This window comes from Pogona vitticeps, chromosome 7, assembly GCF_051106095.1.
Source record: "Pogona vitticeps strain Pit_001003342236 chromosome 7, PviZW2.1, whole genome shotgun sequence".
Classification (NCBI taxonomy): Eukaryota; Metazoa; Chordata; class Lepidosauria; order Squamata; family Agamidae; genus Pogona; species Pogona vitticeps.
Genome location: NC_135789.1, coordinates 64,085 through 79,456, shown reverse-complemented (window position 1 = coordinate 79,456; position 15,372 = coordinate 64,085). Strand labels below are relative to the sequence as shown.

The 15,372-nt window shown below is 57.1% G+C and overlaps 2 protein-coding genes across 16 annotated transcripts in view; one reads left to right on the top strand and one right to left on the bottom strand.

Moving 5' to 3' along the window:
• CROCC (ciliary rootlet coiled-coil, rootletin) overlaps positions 1 to 6,340 on the top strand; it is a 32,398-nt gene extending 26,058 nt beyond the window's left edge. For all 6 annotated transcript variants that reach the window (XM_078379449.1, XM_078379448.1, XM_078379447.1 and 3 more), the window contains 11 exons: positions 363 to 747; positions 882 to 1,075; positions 1,240 to 1,360; positions 2,029 to 2,192; positions 2,560 to 2,775; positions 3,158 to 3,382; positions 3,530 to 3,679; positions 4,050 to 4,250; positions 4,681 to 4,812; positions 5,050 to 5,220; positions 5,427 to 6,340. In XM_078379449.1, the coding sequence (XP_078235575.1) occupies positions 363 to 747; positions 882 to 1,075; positions 1,240 to 1,360; positions 2,029 to 2,192; positions 2,560 to 2,775; positions 3,158 to 3,382; positions 3,530 to 3,679; positions 4,050 to 4,250; positions 4,681 to 4,812; positions 5,050 to 5,220; positions 5,427 to 5,504 (2,037 nt within the window). In that variant the 3' untranslated portion in view covers positions 5,505 to 6,340. The remainder of the gene's footprint in view (positions 1 to 362; positions 748 to 881; positions 1,076 to 1,239; positions 1,361 to 2,028; positions 2,193 to 2,559; positions 2,776 to 3,157; positions 3,383 to 3,529; positions 3,680 to 4,049; positions 4,251 to 4,680; positions 4,813 to 5,049; positions 5,221 to 5,426) is intronic.
• Positions 6,341 to 6,494: 154 nt separating this feature from the next.
• MFAP2 (microfibril associated protein 2) lies at positions 6,495 to 15,010 on the bottom strand. Of its 10 annotated transcripts, none has more exons than XM_078379473.1 (9): positions 14,433 to 15,010; positions 10,882 to 10,968; positions 9,237 to 9,314; positions 8,992 to 9,024; positions 8,743 to 8,829; positions 8,490 to 8,528; positions 8,020 to 8,107; positions 7,616 to 7,689; positions 6,495 to 7,278 (listed from the first exon to the last, which is right to left on the bottom strand). In XM_078379473.1, exons 2-9 carry the CDS (start codon positions 10,916 to 10,918, stop codon positions 7,175 to 7,177), a joined length of 540 nt encoding a protein of 179 aa, XP_078235599.1. In that variant the 5' UTR covers positions 10,919 to 10,968; positions 14,433 to 15,010; the 3' UTR covers positions 6,495 to 7,174. The 10 variants fall into 10 exon arrangements, with proteins under 10 accessions (XP_078235599.1, XP_078235602.1, XP_078235601.1 ...); XM_078379476.1 differs by having other exon boundaries at positions 9,237 to 9,311; XM_078379475.1 differs by lacking the exon at positions 14,433 to 15,010 and adding an exon at positions 14,248 to 14,272.
• Positions 15,011 to 15,372: the final 362 nt, after the last annotated feature.

The following is a 15,372-nucleotide window of genomic DNA, read 5'->3' as shown; positions in this document are numbered from 1 at the left end:
GGAGTGGAAGGTGTAAAATTCATTTGCAAACCACCTAGAGAGTGCTTTAAGTGCTATGGGGTGGTATATAAGCATCACACTCCCTCCACCCCACCCGGGGGCTAAGGAGGCCTTTGTGCTATGAGTTCCACAGTCTGTCCTGCTGCAGGGTCTCTGCTGTGGGATCTTGACTGGAGAGCCATCGGTTTGTTTGCCCTTAAGGGGAGAGCCCAGTTCTAGTTCTCCTTCAGGGATAAACCTCTCCTTCTTCTTCCGTGGGGATTCCTCCAGTGGCCTTGCTTTGGGACCCTTTTAGAAGACTTGTTACCCAGACCCGCCCCCTCCGGCCTGGCTCTCCTCCTCCTCCTCTTCCTCCCTGCCAGCTCCACAACCTGCACCGGAAGCTCTCCGACCTGGAGGGGCAGTTTCGCCAGCGAGAGAAGGAGCTTCTGGGCAGCTTGGAGGAGGCCCGGGGCCACGAGAAGAAGCTGCTGGATGACGCCCACAACCTGGAACTCAAGCTGGAGAAGGCCCAGGCCGAGGTGGCGGCGTTGAGCCTGGGCCTGAGCGCAGCCGAGGGCCGGGTCCACGGCCTGGAGGTTGAACTGGCCCGCGTGGAGGCCATGAAGCGGGATGCGGAGTTTAAGCTGGGCAGCCTCCACTCTGCCCTCCGGCGCACCCTGGGCATCGGGTGCCGTGGCCGTGCCCCCAGCCCGGCCATCCGAGGCCGCAGCGCTTCCCCAAAGCGGCTCTTCCTACCGCTGAAAGGTAAGGACCCCCACAGGAGCCGGAGCCGGAGCGGGCCTGTTCTGCCATCACCCTATTGTTGGCCTGTGGAAGCAAAATTTCTTTCCTGAGGGCTGGTTGTCTCTCTCTCTCTCTCTCTCTCTCTCTCTCTGTAGAGGACCCAAGCCCAGAGGAGGGGCCAGGAAGTCCCGTTGCCCTGACCAGCAGCCCGGCCTCCCGCCCTCTGTCCCCTGAGCGCACCCTCTCCCCCTCCCGTAGTGAGCAGCTGGTCGCTGACATCGACCCAGATGTGGTGCGGGCGGCCCTCCGGGACTTTCTCCAAGAGCTGAGGGAGTCACAGAGGGACCGGGTAGGTGACAAGGCAGCAAGCAGAGGGAGGGGTCTCGTCCCTCGCAGGGGCATCTGCTGCCCCCATCGCCGCCCCTGGCCCTGGCATCGCCAGCCCTTTTTGGTGGCCTTGTGGTCTGTCTGTCTCCTCCACGCTCCTTCTTGTTCTGCCTGCTTGGGATCCAGGATGAAGCCCGTTCCCAGTTGGGTCTCCTGAACCGCCGACTGGCTGAGATGGAAGCCGAACGAGACATGGCCAGCGCCCGAGTGCAGCAGCTACAGAAACAGTTGGCCGCCTGTGAAGAAGGTGGGTGGGTGGGTGGCCACAGAGGCCCCACTCTTCCCCCTCCCCCAGCCCTAAAGTCCGGACAGGACTTGTTTTGTGTGGCTGCTTTTAGCCTCGTATCCAGAATTTGGGAGGTTGGGCGAGGTAGGAGTGGACTTCCCTGTCCCAGGAGGGAGGCTTCTGCTGGTCCCAAAGGGTGACAGGGTGCAGGAAGGTCTGCTCGTTGTGTGTTACTACAAAGCAAGTGACAAAACACCTTGTCCAGGCCACCATTGACCTAAGTGTCCACAAAACGTGTGTGTGCCTTTGTGTGTGTCTCTCTCTGTGTACATGTATCTAAGTTTGATCATGAATGAAGCAACTTGGCTCCTGAATGATCCATTGCCCTTTGGCAGGATGGTGCATGTTTTGGGAGTAAATGATGCCTCTTTCCAGAGGATCAGCCAGCGATTTGGGAGGGGTTGCTTCCTTTCAAACCTGGAAAATGGAGAACATTTCACTGGCCCCTCCTATAAGTTTGTCAGTCAGCTCTGTGGCTGGGGAAATGGTGTACTCTAGAGGGATATGGATTTCCCCCAGAACCTTAAAACATATTTTTGGAGTCAGAGCTCCAGCATTGCTGGCCTGCTTGTGGTGGCCCGGCAAGACCGTGCTTCGGTCACTGTCTAGAGCCCTGTTCTCTTCCTCAGGGAGGCGCCTCATGGACGAGAAGCTGAGCGGGGCCCAGACAGCCTTGATGCTGCAAGAGGAGACCCAGCGCCGCAACGAGCGGGAGCGCAAGGCCCTGGCGGACAAGCTGGCCACCCTGGAGCGCAACCTGCAGTCAGACGAGAGTGAGCGGAGAGCCACCCAAGTGAGTGTCCAGGGAGGGGAGTGGAAAGGGGCCTTTGAACGGCCCTCAAACTGGTATGTGAATCACTTCGGGATGAGTTGATTTCTCTGCCTACCCTCACCCTTTCTGGTCCTTTCCTGAAATACAGCAAAAGTTTCTGTACTCTCTAGAAAGAGACAGAGAGGAAGGAGTAAAAGAAGGGGTAGAAGAAATGAGGCTCCAAGGTGGGAGGGGAGGGGATGCAGGAAGAAGGGGCTTTGGCCTGGCCTGGTCCTTCTTCCCCTTTCCTTCCTTGTGAGAGAAAAAAGGCTCCCTGCTCCTCCCCGTCCCTGTCCCACGGAAGACCCTTAAAAGGCCTCCTTTTTCCTTCTTCCCTCGGCTTCCCCAGGAGAAGCTCCACAAGATGAAGGCCAACGAGGCCAAGCTGGAGATGGACAAGCGGCGCCTGAAGGAGGTCCTGGATGCCTCCGAGAGCCGCGGCACCAAGCTCGAGCTCCTCCGGCGGTCCCTGGAGGGAGAGCTCCAGCGGGCCAAGGGGGCCCTGAGTGACCGCGAGGCCGAGGTCAAGGGGCTCCATGACCGGGTGGACCTCCTGCAGAGGCAGGTACGGGCCCCGTGTCTTTCTGGCAGGCTTCCTCGCGAGGGGGATCCACAGGGCCGTTCCACTCTGGAACACCCCTGGAGTAGAAGGGGGAACTTTTTTGATGGGGCTTCCCTTGAGCCCTCGTTCTCCTTCAGAGGAGCCCTGAAGCTGAAACCAGGCCCAAAGGTCTCCGAGGTCCCGGGTCTGGTTCCCCCGCACAGGTGCTGGGAAGGCCTCCCAGAGGGTGGGAGGACAAGAAGCCTTCCTTCCATTGGTCTCCTCTGGGACAAGAGGAAGGGAGCTTCCCACTCCTTCTGCCATGGTCCCCAAGAAGTCAGGCCCAGGCTTTCGGAAGGCCCCTTGCAGGGAGCCCACCCAACTCCCACGGCCTCCCGTTTCCCAGGTGGCAGAAACCGAGACGAAGGCCAGTTCCCTGCAGTTCTCACTGGATCGTCTCCACCTCTCCCTGGCCAAGGCAGTGGAGGCAGAGAGCTCCCTGAAGGAGAAGGTGCAGGGGCTGACCGCCTCCCTGTCCGAGAGCCACCACAGGGCCACCTCCGCCCAGGAGAAGGGGCTGGAGCTGCAGAAGGCCCTGACGGCCAGCGAGCATGACCGGAGGGTCCTACAGGTAGGGTCTGGAGGGGGGGGGAAGGCAGGGCACAGAGAGGGCTTTGTGTGGGCCACTGCTACCGCCACGGCCCTGGCAGAGTGACGCCACTCCTCAGGCCAGCAGCGCTGGGTGCCAACCCCTTCAACCCCTTGGTTTTTATGTCAGGAGCGCCTAGAGGCAGCCCGCCAGGCGCTTTCAGAAGCCAAGAAGCAAAACGGGGCCTTCACGGAGCAACTGCAGTCCCTGAGAGGGGAGCGGGCAGAACTCGAGCTCCAACGGGACGAGCTGGAGGGGCTCCTCAGGCAGCACGAGGAAGTGAGTCCGAGTCTCTCTCTCTCTCTCTCTCTCCCCTATTCATTGCCTTTAGGGTGGTAGTGGGTTTGTGTAGAAACGAGGACTTGTGTTCCTTGAAAGGTAAGGTGGGTGATATGTTGGAAGGCGATGCAGAGTGAAGGCACCGGTCTCACGACAGTCATCCTGGGAGGTTTGGGGTGGTGCTTCAGGCCCAGAGGGTCCCCGAGGGGGTCAGAGACAGAGGACATGCCAGGGGAGCCTAGGAGAGACTTTCTCTAGGGGATGGGGAGGGGATGGGAAGCGCTGTCGGGCTCTTCACCCGCCTCACGTGGGGGTGTGTGCGTGCCCCCTCCTCTCTTTCCCTGCTCTCCTTCGGTTGCTGCTGCTGCAGCTGCTGCGCCAGCGCCAGGAGGGGGAGGCTGTGGCCTTGCGGAGCCTGCAGAAGGTGCAGGAGGACCGGCGTCTCCTGCAGGAGCGCCTTGGCCACTTGCAGCGGGCATTGGCTCAGCTGGAGGGGGAGAAGCGGGAGGCCGAGCGCTGCTCCCTGCGCCTGGAGAAAGACAAGAATGCCCTCAAGAAGACTCTGGACAAGGTGAGTCCCCTTTGGGGGCGGCGGCACCCCCACCCTCTCAAGAGCAGCAGTAGCAGCAGAGGGACTGCCTGAGCAGTAGGATTGGGCGCCCGTTCTGCCACCTTTTCTGCCTCTGGCGAATACCTTTTGGGCCACTGGGCGGTGTAAGGTCAGGAAAGTAAATGGGAATCCGATGGTATGTGGATGGGAGTCCACAATAGAAGTCAATGAGTCATTTGAACGACACGAGGGAAGCCTGGCCTCGTAGAGAGGGCTTTTGTCGGAGCGACGGTGGCTTCGTCATGAGTGCCGGGGGGGGGGGTCCTGAACCCCTGGGCTGCCTTTTATGCTCCAGTGGCAAGGAAAAGGTTTTTTTTTTTGCGAGGGGGAGGAGTCTGTTTTCGGATCTTGACCCTCTTGTTTTTTGGTGGGCTTCTGCTCGGCTCGCCAGGTGGCACGAGAGAAGCTGAAAACCCACGAGGACTCCGTTCGGCTTTCTGTGGAGAAGGGGCGCCTGGACCGGTCGCTCAATGGAGCGGAGCAGGAGTTGATGGAGGCCCAGCAGCAGATCCGGCTGCTTGAGGTAACCGCCCTCCCTTTTTGAGAGAGAAACCACAACATGTTTTCCACCTGCTTTTACTCTCTTCAAGGAACGGAGCTTCCTTCTGGTGTAGCTTCATGGCAGAGAAGCTCCTGGGCGGCCCAGCAGCGGTGGCAAAAAAGGGCGAGCGTGCCAGGCTGGGCTCTCCTGTGTTTCCCAGGCTGCCTCTTTTCCCTTCATGCTCCTCTTCCACCCCCACCCCCACCCCCGCTTTTCCAGGCCCAGGTGGCAGAGCTGGAGCAGGCCCTGTCCGAGACGTCCACCCGACAGCGGCAGAAGCTGCAGGTGGAGACAGAACGCCTGCACGGCTCCCAGCTCCAGGCGGAAGGCCCTTCGGATGCCCGGGAGGAGCGGACCCATCGGCAGCACATCAAAGGCCTGGAGGAGCAGGTGAGATCCTACCCTTGTCCCCATCCAAGCCCCCTTCTCCCCTCCCCCCCGCATGTGTGACGGAAGGACCTGGGAGGGCAGCCCTAGAGGCCAGATGTCACCTTCCCAGATCCTTCTGCTGCCACTGCCACCGCTCCCCCCCCCCTCAACATCCGTTCCTGCCTTGTGCAGCTCAGGGTCTCTGTCCTTCTCCCCCTTTCTGCCAGATTTCAATACTGAAGGAACAGCTCCAGCAGGAGACCCAGAAGGGCCAGGCTCCCCTCACCATCCTTTCTGGAAAATAAGGCTGTGGACGTCCTTCTGTTGCTGAGAACGGCATGGCTGTGAAGAGAGAGACCCTTCTTCCCCCTTGCCTGCCCCTTGGCCCAAGCCACCACCTCCAGCCGGAGCCCCCAGCTTTCGCTCGGTAGGGGAGGAGGGTTCGCCTTGTGACAGCGGCCAAGGAACCAGCTGTTCATAGGGAATCCTGAGGGACCTAAGAGGTCCCCACACTGACAGTTTGGGAGAAGTCATTAGATCTTTCACCTGCACCAGTTTGCTTGACAGTCAAAACCATTTTTGGAAAGGCTGAGCCCCCGAAGGATAAGTGTCATGGAAGGAAAGTCTCCTCTGCTGGGACCTGCTGGCCACTATCCTGTAAGAACACCGTTTCCCCTCTTTGGTGGCCTTTCGGGGGGGGGCTCTCCTGCTCCAGATCATCCCCCGGAATGTCTGTTGTGCTGCTACTGCGTCAGCCGTGGCTTCTCAGCATGGATGGGAGTTCTTGGCTAGATGGCCCGGTTTATTTGGAGGTGGGACTGTGTTCGCCACCCTGCCTAAAAGTCTCCTTTGGAGTAGGCACATTTCTTCATAGCCCTACCCCAGGAGACAAGAAGGCCACCCTTCATGGCCCTTAAAATTCACCAAGGCTAGGTTGACCCTAATACAGAGACTAATTGTGTACATATATACATCATAATATTTTTTTTTTGTTTTAGATTATTTTTTATATAACAATTAACTTTTAAGAAAAGTAGAGAACTATTTTTTTATAGTCATACTTATTCCTGCTATGGATAGGCTTGAACTGTGGCCCACCCCCTGCTGACCCAGCCCAAATAAAGGTGCCTTTTCCCCCTTCTCCCCCTGCCCACCTCCCAGTTTATATGAACCCACCTGTGCTTCCTTTGAGGGGGAGGGAAAGCGTGAGCAAAAAGTGTCCTGCACGTTTCCACACCATGGGGAACAGAAACCCTTTGCTCTCCAGCTCTGTCACAAATGTGTCAGAAACCAAGTTGTAACACTTTTGGTTTATTGTTGTAAAACATTTTGTAGGAAGGGGTGGGGAGAGGGTTTTTTCCCCATAGAAAATGGAGAGTCACAATTACAGATGGAGAAAAGAACCAGCATCCTCCAGAGTGTCAACTCGCTGGTTGGGGTTAAATGCAATCTGTGGTTTGACAGGGGTTTTGAGTCCTGGCTGTTCCTCTGTTTGTGTGGCCCCCAGAACTGCGAAACTGCAGGAGCAACCTGTGTGTTGGGGGGGGGCTTAGCCTGGGCGGGGGGGAGGGAGGGAGGGAGTTTGGCAAGGCAGCAGTCCTTTGAGGTTCCCTAACGAATGTTCCAGGGAAGGGGGGGGTGTAGTTTTTCCTTGATTGCTCCCTTCCCCAGCAGCTCTTCCAGAAAAGACCCCAAGAATACAAAACAGTACACACACGAATATGCACACACACATTAAAAAGAAACACACTAGGCTATTAATGAACACACAGTGGCCCTGTGTGTTGTGCCATGATCCCATAGCACCAAGGGGAGGGGGAGGGAGTGCAGGGACCAAGCCCTGGTGTTCCGATGAGGCTTCTTTGGTTCCTTCCGTGGCTGCAGACAGAGCAGCCTCCACAGCCTCTGGGGTGCAAAGGGGGGCCCCTCCTCCTCCTCCTGCTGCTGCTGCTGCTTCCACATCCACCGTCCCAGCTTAGCAGCCACCACAGCTTCTGGCACAAGAGATGGCCACGGTCTGGCAGAGGCCACTGGTCGCCATGACGCCGCACTTGGAGAACTTGTCCCGGCAAAGGTCAGCTGTGGAGTGGGGGGGGGAGAGAGGCAGAGGGAACTGCCCGTCAGCCACCGGCCACAGCTCTGCCCAGGGTTGAGCCAGTCTCCCAGGATGGGCAACTCTCGCGTGCCCTGGGGGACAACAGCTGCCACCCATTCGCCCACCGTTCGAAGCACTCGGGCTTCAGGCAACCTGACTCGTTCAGCGGTCTGTCCCTGGTGTACATCAGGGCAGAAGCAGGTCCAACATGCAGTAACAATTCTCACTTACTCAGCCACCCACCACCCCCCGTGCACTCTGGTGTGCCACAGATAACGTCAGTGGCCTCATGGGTGACGGCCACGCTTTCTGCTTGCTTACCTCTGAGGAGCTCCTCCTGAGCACAGACGGTGCGGACACAGATTTCCTTATTGATCACGTAAACCCGGCGGAGGCTGGAAGTGAAAGGAGGAAACCTCAGTTGGTATCGCCGTGACCACTGCCATCAAAGGAGGATGGGAATCGTTCACCAAAGTGGATACGCACAAGGCCAGGATTCGATACCTTGGACTCTTGGTCGATGTCCGTTGTGGTGTAGATGCACAAGCTACGCCTGTCTTGGGTGGTTTGTGTGCATGTGTTTATGCGTAGGCACAACACGCACAGACCCACTGTGTTTGTGTCTGTATGTATAGATGATGTATCTATAGTTGTGGTGTGTTGGGAAACATGTCTCGGGTTCTGCTTGACCTCAGGTGAAGGCCAAGGGAAAAAGGGTGGCTTACCTGTAAAAGCAGATCTCATTCAGGCACTGCTTGCAGGGTTTGTGGACTGAGTATAGGCGGGTGCAGGGGTACTGCTCCTCCTGGCAGTCTAGAAGGGAAGGCAAGGCATAAGGTCACGGCGGGAGGCAAAAGGTCTCCCCCGGGTGAGGGCTCCGGCTTGTCTTGGGTGGCACCGGTCCATCACAGTTCGGTCCCACCCTGTGGTCAGCTGCGGGCCGGGTGCCTGCTTGCTTTCGGCTGCAGAATTGGCAACTGTGATGCAGCAGTCGCTCCGGGGGCTGTCCCGGAGAGGATGGTGACACTCCCGAAGCCTTGGACTCCTCCGCTTTGTGTTGCTTTCCATTGGGATGAAGAGCTCTCCCCAGTTGAGAATGGTGGCCTTGAGGAGATACAAGCGGCCCTCCTCCTCCCCGGGGATGCCTCCCCCCCCCCCGGCCAGAGCCTTTTATGGCAACTGCCTTGACCCTTACCTAGAGGACCAGGTTCGGTGGGCTCAGTCTCTGGCAGGTCTGAAAAGAGGCAGAAGGAAGGAGAACGCGAGGGCACAGAAAGGGATGGAGAGGAAAGGGTGAGACGGGAGCAGAGGAAGGCCCGTCTCCCTGCCTGGAGCAGATCAAGGGCCCCAGCAGGTGGTCCCTAGCCATGAGGGTGGGTCCCTTCCGCCCCCCAGGAGGTGTGAGACGCCCGATAGGCTCCTGCCGGAGAGGGGGGGGTGCCTTTTACCTGGGGTTGGGGCCGGGATGACCTCTTGCTGGTTCTGCTGCTGTGACTGATACTGATACTGCTCTTCTGGGGTCTGTGGGGAGATGTCTGAAACAGGAAGGGGGTGCTCAGTGTACTTCATTCAACGGCTCTGGTAACCCTCCTGACTCTCACACCCAAGTCAAAGCCCCAGTGGGTCTGGGGAAGCCTCCTTCCCCCTCCCCAGAAACCGCCCTCCCGAAAGCCAGGCTGAAAGGGAAGGGAGCTCACCGTTGCCAGCATAGTCATAGTAGTCTTGATTTTCTGGAAAACAAAAAAAAAGCAGGAAGAGAAAAAGGGGCTGCTGGTGAAAGCAGCTCTCCAGGGAGACGTTGGCCTCCAGCCTCTTGCCTTCTTTACCCCTGGAGGGGGCACCCAAGGGAGCTGCTGCCGTGCATCCCCACCCCCGCGAGGGCTGCCTTCAGCCCACCCCATGTGACACATTCAGGGCAGAAAGGTCGGACGGCAAGACTCACCGATTTCATACGGGACATACGGCGTGTCATGGTAAGTGGGATCCTCAATGTCATACTGGCCCTGAGCAAGGAGGGCTGCTGTTCAAAGAGAAAAGGGGGCAGGAGGGAAGCATTCCCATCCCTAGCTCACATTCCCCTCCTGTCATGGGCTCACGTCTGCCCCACACGGGGAGCTCCCCTGACCCCCCCCGTCTTAGGAAGAACCTTGCCTTGCACAGCCTCCCCGGGATCTTGGTGGCCCAAAGGCCAAGAGCCTCTTTTGCCATGATGTTGCTCTTGAGGAAGCCTTCCTGTCCCCCCCCACCTCTATCCAGGTCAGGAAGGCAGGTTGAGGAGCTTTCCTGGAGGGGGTGGCAAACCCTTGTTCCTCCCTTACAGCCACTGCCACCTCCTCCTCCTCCTGCCGCTGCTATTAAGCATTACCAAAAACTTGCCAACACTACGTCTGGCTCCTGCTTAGATGGAATTTATTCGCTCACCCTTTAAAAGGTCTATGTAATTTTTTAACATTTCCACCCCCACCCCTGCGCTCCTCCTGCCTGTCCTATAAATACAATATCACAAGACAATGATTAAAAGAGTATAGAAAGAAACTCACACCCAAGCGGCCCCCCTCCCCCTTGGGAAAGGGGGGGAAAGCAGCTTTTGAGGCCCTAGAAATATAAACACAAGTGAAAACAACCCCCCCCTCACCACCACCACGACCCCACTTCCTGGTGTGGCTAACAAAGAAGGTCCCCGGCAAGCCTTGCTGAACAACTGCGCTCCTTTCTCTCCGCTCTTTGCCTGCCTCCGCATGCTTAAATCAACCCTCTCAAATTGGCTCTATGGGCTCAGCTTTTCTACGTAGTGTTGAATACTAAATTGTGAAATCAGTGATGCTTAATGGCCCAGCATTGAGAGGTGCCTGCCCTCCACAACACACAACACAACATGGTGCCCTTTCCTTGTCCTTTGGGGCACCTCCATTCCCCTTAGCGCAGGGAGTGGGGTGGTGGTTCCCCCCCCAGCCCTTACTTGCACCCTCTGTTTTAGAGAAAGCCCTCGTGCAAGAGGGAGTGGCCATCCCATGAAGTCTAGTTGAGTGTGGCCGTGGGGTGTTCCTTGTCCAGCAGACAGGGCTGCTTAGGGCTTCCCTGTGGGGGGGGGTGAGGGCACCTTGGGAGCCCCACCCTGTCCACCTGTCTTCCCAGGACTTGCCACCAAGGGTGAGCGTCATGCCAGGTGGGTGGGGGACAGGTATTTTTGAGTCATGCCCTAACAACCCACCGGACGCTTCCCTCCCTTTGAACCCCAGAGGCTCAGAGACCCTCTCTCGACTGGCCCACCCCGGAGAGGAGGGGAGGGGAGGCTGCCTCTGGCCCCTCTACGGCCTGGGAGCAGCTGCGGTGGTGTCCATCTCCATGTCTGGGGAACCCCCGAGGCGGAGGCTGGTGGGCGAAGGGTTCCCCATAGCCTCGCTCAGGGCTCCCACCGGCTGCTGCCAGGGCCCGGAGGAGGCCTCCATGAAAGATCTCTTCCCTTTAAGCTGCTTCCGATGGATGCTCAGCCTGGCATTGATCAGCCAGGAAGCCAGAGGCGCCTGGCAGGACGGTTTTTAAGGAGGCTCTGTTGAAATCCTTCCCTTGCCGGACCCCCTACTCACCTGGCAGGCAGAGGAGAAAGAGAGGGAGGGCACCCATTCTCAGCCTGGGGTCGCACCGCAGGGCTGTCAGCCGGCAGGTAGCAGGAGCTGGAAGGAAGCACAGCAAAGGGAAGCCATTGGCAGGCAGACGGGAGAGACTCAGCTGCGGGCAGAAGAACCCACACTGCTCTTCGAACAAGGTGGTCGTGCTGGAGATCGACTGCAGTTCCGTGTTCATTTTGGCCTCCCTTGAGGCTCACTAGCGCCTTGTAGGTTTGTCAGTGTGTGACCGTGGATTGCAGATGTTAGGTATATAGTACATGACAAATGCCTTCCACTTCCCGCCCCTGGCTCCAGTGCCTAGGTTGCTCATCCCTCCTACAGCCGTGGCCAGTCTGAACGATCTTAGCACTGTCTTATGCAAGGCCCTCCGTGTCATGTCCTCGGAGCTATCCAGTTGTTGTTGCTGTTCAAATCGAGAGCGGGAAGCGTCTAGCGCTGGGTAAATATGACAGAGTTTGCTGGGCATCCGACAGACTCTCTGAAGGCTGCAGGGTGTGTTCTGGTCCAACGGAAGGAAAAGCGCTGCTATTCCCAGTGAGGAGCAAAACCGCAAAAGGATCTCCGGCAGAGACCAGACTCTGGCTGGCGAGGGGTGTTTCGGCCCTTCCCCCTCCCTCCCTCCCTCCTCATCCCCCGGTGTCTCTGTGTGTGTGTGTGTCCAGGAGAGCAACAAGCCGGCCCCCAGCATCACCCTTCCAAAGTCAACCCAGCTGACAACCTCTTCTGCAGACTTTGCAAAGCTGGTGTTGATCCTGTGCCCTTTTGCAGAACTAACAAAGTCCTCCCACTGGCTCAGGAATTCCCCCCCCCTCAAATGGGGGAGGCTGTCTGTGGGGGCCCGAGGGGGAACCAAGGATAAAAGCTGCCAGATGTGTGGTTAGCCGCATTTGGGGGTGGCAGGGAGCCAGTCCAAAGCTGATTGTGCAGATGGCGAGTTGAACAAGAGACACAAAACTGGGACAAATATCTCCAAAAGGCTTCACTCATTAGGATCTGTTTTTCAAACTGCACGTCTGGAGTTGGAGGAAATAACACGGTTTCTCTTTTGAATGGCAGCTTGCTTTAGAGGCAGGCCTTGGTGATATTTGTAATCTTCCTGAATGTGAGTTGAATCCACATGGGGTCAGCTTGGACCTCCTCTCTACGGGACAGAGCCCCTGGAATTCATGAAAGAACAGGACTTCTGCTCACGTGCAAAGTGCATTTTCCTCCCAGCTGAGCCTGCCAAAATGCTCAAGGATAAGAGCCGCGTGCTGTCTGGCCTCTCCGGCAGTCTCCAGAACAGAACTCTGGACTGAACTCTTCCAGCACCATCGATCTCTGAGGAACAGGCACCTGGCAATCAAAGGACAGGAGCTCCTTTGGGTTTCTTGGGTCCTTGTGGCTGGGTTTGGTAGCAGGGTGCCAAGAAGGGCTTGTTCTCAAGCTGGCTTTCTCTCTCTGGGGAGGGGGAAGGGAGGGGTGCCGTGAGCAGGGGAGCCTGAGGCCTCAGCCAGACCAAGCCATTGTTCAAAACCTTCTCTTGGGGAAGGACAACCATCCCATCCATGTTCCAATTGCTTTGATTTCTGCATGCATGAACAAGACGGTCAGTCCAACACTACAGGAGCAGTAAGGATCGGTCTCTCTCTCTCTCTCTCTCTCTCTCTCTCTCTCTCTCTCTCTCTCTCTCTCTCACACACACACACACACACACACACACACACACACACACACACACACACACACACACACACACACACACACAGAGAGAGAGAGAGAGAGAGAGAGAGAGAGAGACACACACACACACACACACACACACACACACCGCCGTCCTGTCCTCTACTCGGGCCCAGCCAGCTGTGTCTGCCAACGTCTGAAACCTAATCGAGGCGCTTTTTGGCAGTGAAGGGAAGGCAAATCCCGAGCCACTGCCTGCAAAGACTGGAGCTGATCCCAGTTTGCACTTCAGGAAAGTTTCCTGGAATTTTTTCTTCCATTTCTGCAGAAGTCATTTATGGGTTACAGCGAGTTGCCTCAGCATGTCCACGCCATACTGAACTCCACAACAAAGATGTTGTGAGTTTACACATCCTCCTCTTGCACTCTCATGCAAAGGTACCTCTCTCCCTTCCACACACACACACACACACACACACACACAGAGAGAGAGAGAAGACAAACATATTTACACATATCTATGCATCCAGTAGTAAGATGTCAGTGGCCTCCATGTGACAGGGCTGAAAGAACGGCAGCCCAGAAATGCTGGATCCGGTCCAGAGGAGGTCCCCTTCATATGCTCAGAGGCACAACTATTGGTTGATGCTTCACTAGCCTGGCAGCAGGACGTGATCAATGAGCCTCCCTCTGGCCTTTTCCAGAGGTGAGAGGTACCAAACTCCAGCAGGTTGTCTGGACTCCCGTGTCCTGCTTGGCAGGGGTACCTGTCTTTGCATAAGAAGGCTTTTTGAAAAATGCCAGGACTCTGTGGCCAACATCAGCCCCTTGTCTTTCTGTCGATGACCTGCTTGAAAATGCAAGGTATCTGGGTGGGCGGAGTAGACCACATAAGACCTCTGAGCATGCACAGAGGGATGACTGGGAATTGGGATGGGGGAGTGACCTTGTCCTCATTCGCAGCCTCAAGCTGGACACAGCCCAAGATGCCAATCTGTTGAGAGCAGCAAAGGGAGACGCTCGGTCCCCCAAACACTGGCGATTAACACGTTAGAAAAAACAGATGTATTTGCAAGACACATCTGGGAACAATCAGCCCTCTCCGGCAAAGCGCAGACCGCTCTAGGCAGATCTTGCAAGTCCCACCTTCCAGGAAAAGTTTATCCCCCACCCCCACCCCCCTTGGCCTTGTCATTGCAAGCTGAGACACTTTGGAAAACAAAGGGGGAACCTGACACACACACACACACCAAAAACGCAAGGGGTAAAACAGACCCTCTCGCTGTCCTCCCTCCCTCCCTCTTTCCTTCTGGAGAATTTTCAAGGAGCCCCTTTCCTAAAAGGAAAGAGAGAGCTCCTCCCCCACACATTCCAGACTGGAGGGAAGGGGGAGCCCCCCCCCCGCCGGAAAGCCCACGGGATCAGCCCTTCCAGGGGCTTGCCCATAAGCTGCACCCAGAGGCTGCTTTTCCACCTACAAATTCCCCACACACACACACACACTTTTAAAAAAGTGCTCACCCAATTAAAAAAATCGCAGGGTGCCGGCAGGTGTGGGGAGGGCTTCTGACCACCAAAAAGAGCCCCCAAATCTGTTCTCAGAGCTTGTTGGGGCTCCTTTTCAGTCCCTGGATGGAAAGAAAAGCCCAGTGGATCACCCACCTGGCTCAGCCCCAATCACGGGGGACACGATCCCACAGGCAAGGCCAAGTTGATGCTGTATGTTTGCTCAAGTGCCTCACAGGCTACACTGAGTCCAAAAGTTGGTATAAGGGCAGGCCCCCTCCCCTCCCCGCAGCCCCCCCCCACAACAGCCCTCCCCTCCTCTGGTGCGCCCCGTCCCTTACCCGCGAGGAGGTCTCTTTCCTGTTCTCTCTCTCTCTCTCTTTCAGCTCAGTTCTTCTCCTCTCTCTCTCTCTCTCTCTCTAACTCAGGACCTCTTCAGACTGCTTCTGAAAAGAGGCGAAAAGAGTAAGTGGCCTCCAACGCAGCCCCTCCCCGGGTCCTAATGCCGCCTGGCTTTGAGGCTGCAGCTTCTCTCTCTCTCTCTCTCTCTCTCTCTCTCTCTCTCTCTCTGGACGGCCCCCCCCCCCAAAAAAACGACTGGGACACGGCAGCTCCACGCTCCCTCTCTGGGCCTCATTTCTGCTTTTCTGTTTTCCCTGCCCAGACGGTGCCTTCTTGCTTGGTCTGTCCTGCCCTCACCATACTCCAGCAGGAGGTCTGAATGCTGCCTCATAGGGAGTACCTGTCTTTTCATAAGGAGGGGGCGCATAAAAGCTATATGGATGTGTGTGTGTGTGTGTGTGTGGCGGAATTGCTCCCTTGCTACAAGGGAGAAAACTGGCATTTGTAAAGAAGAAGACGACGACGACGGGAGGACCCTTGGGCTGACATATTTCCAGGAAGCCCATAGCTTGGGAACAAAGAGGAGGAGGCCAGGGGTCTCCAACGGGAACAGGGGAGCATTGCATTGCTCAGCTCTTCTTGCAGAAGTTAAGGGGGTAAGAAAAGGCCCTGGCCAGACCACTGTTAGCCACCATGGGTTACCTCCACTTACACACCCAGAGGCCAGGCACCTTTCTAAAACGCTGGAGGCAAAGAAGAAGGGAGGCCAGGCCGTCCCTGCACCCTGGGGTAGGAGAGGCCAGACTAAACAGCCCGGTCGGCGTGGCCTCATCTGTGGCCTATGGAAGGGGGCACCGCCTGGCAGCAGCGCCGTTCACAGAAGACCTCCAGCTCATGCAAAAACCACCCACGTACCTGTCCTGATCTGCCCCTACAGCT

Excerpts from the sequence above, each read along its gene's own strand:
- MFAP2 (XM_078379472.1), bottom strand. Across the intron at positions 9,315-10,881 it reads CTTTCTCCTCTGCCTGCCAG|CAGCCCTCCTTGCTCAGGGC; the intron begins GTGAGTAGGGGG and ends CTCTTTGAACAG. Across the intron at positions 8,529-8,742 it reads CATCCCGGCCCCAACCCCAG|ACCTGCCAGAGACTGAGCCC; the intron begins GTAAAAGGCACC and ends GCCTCTTTTCAG.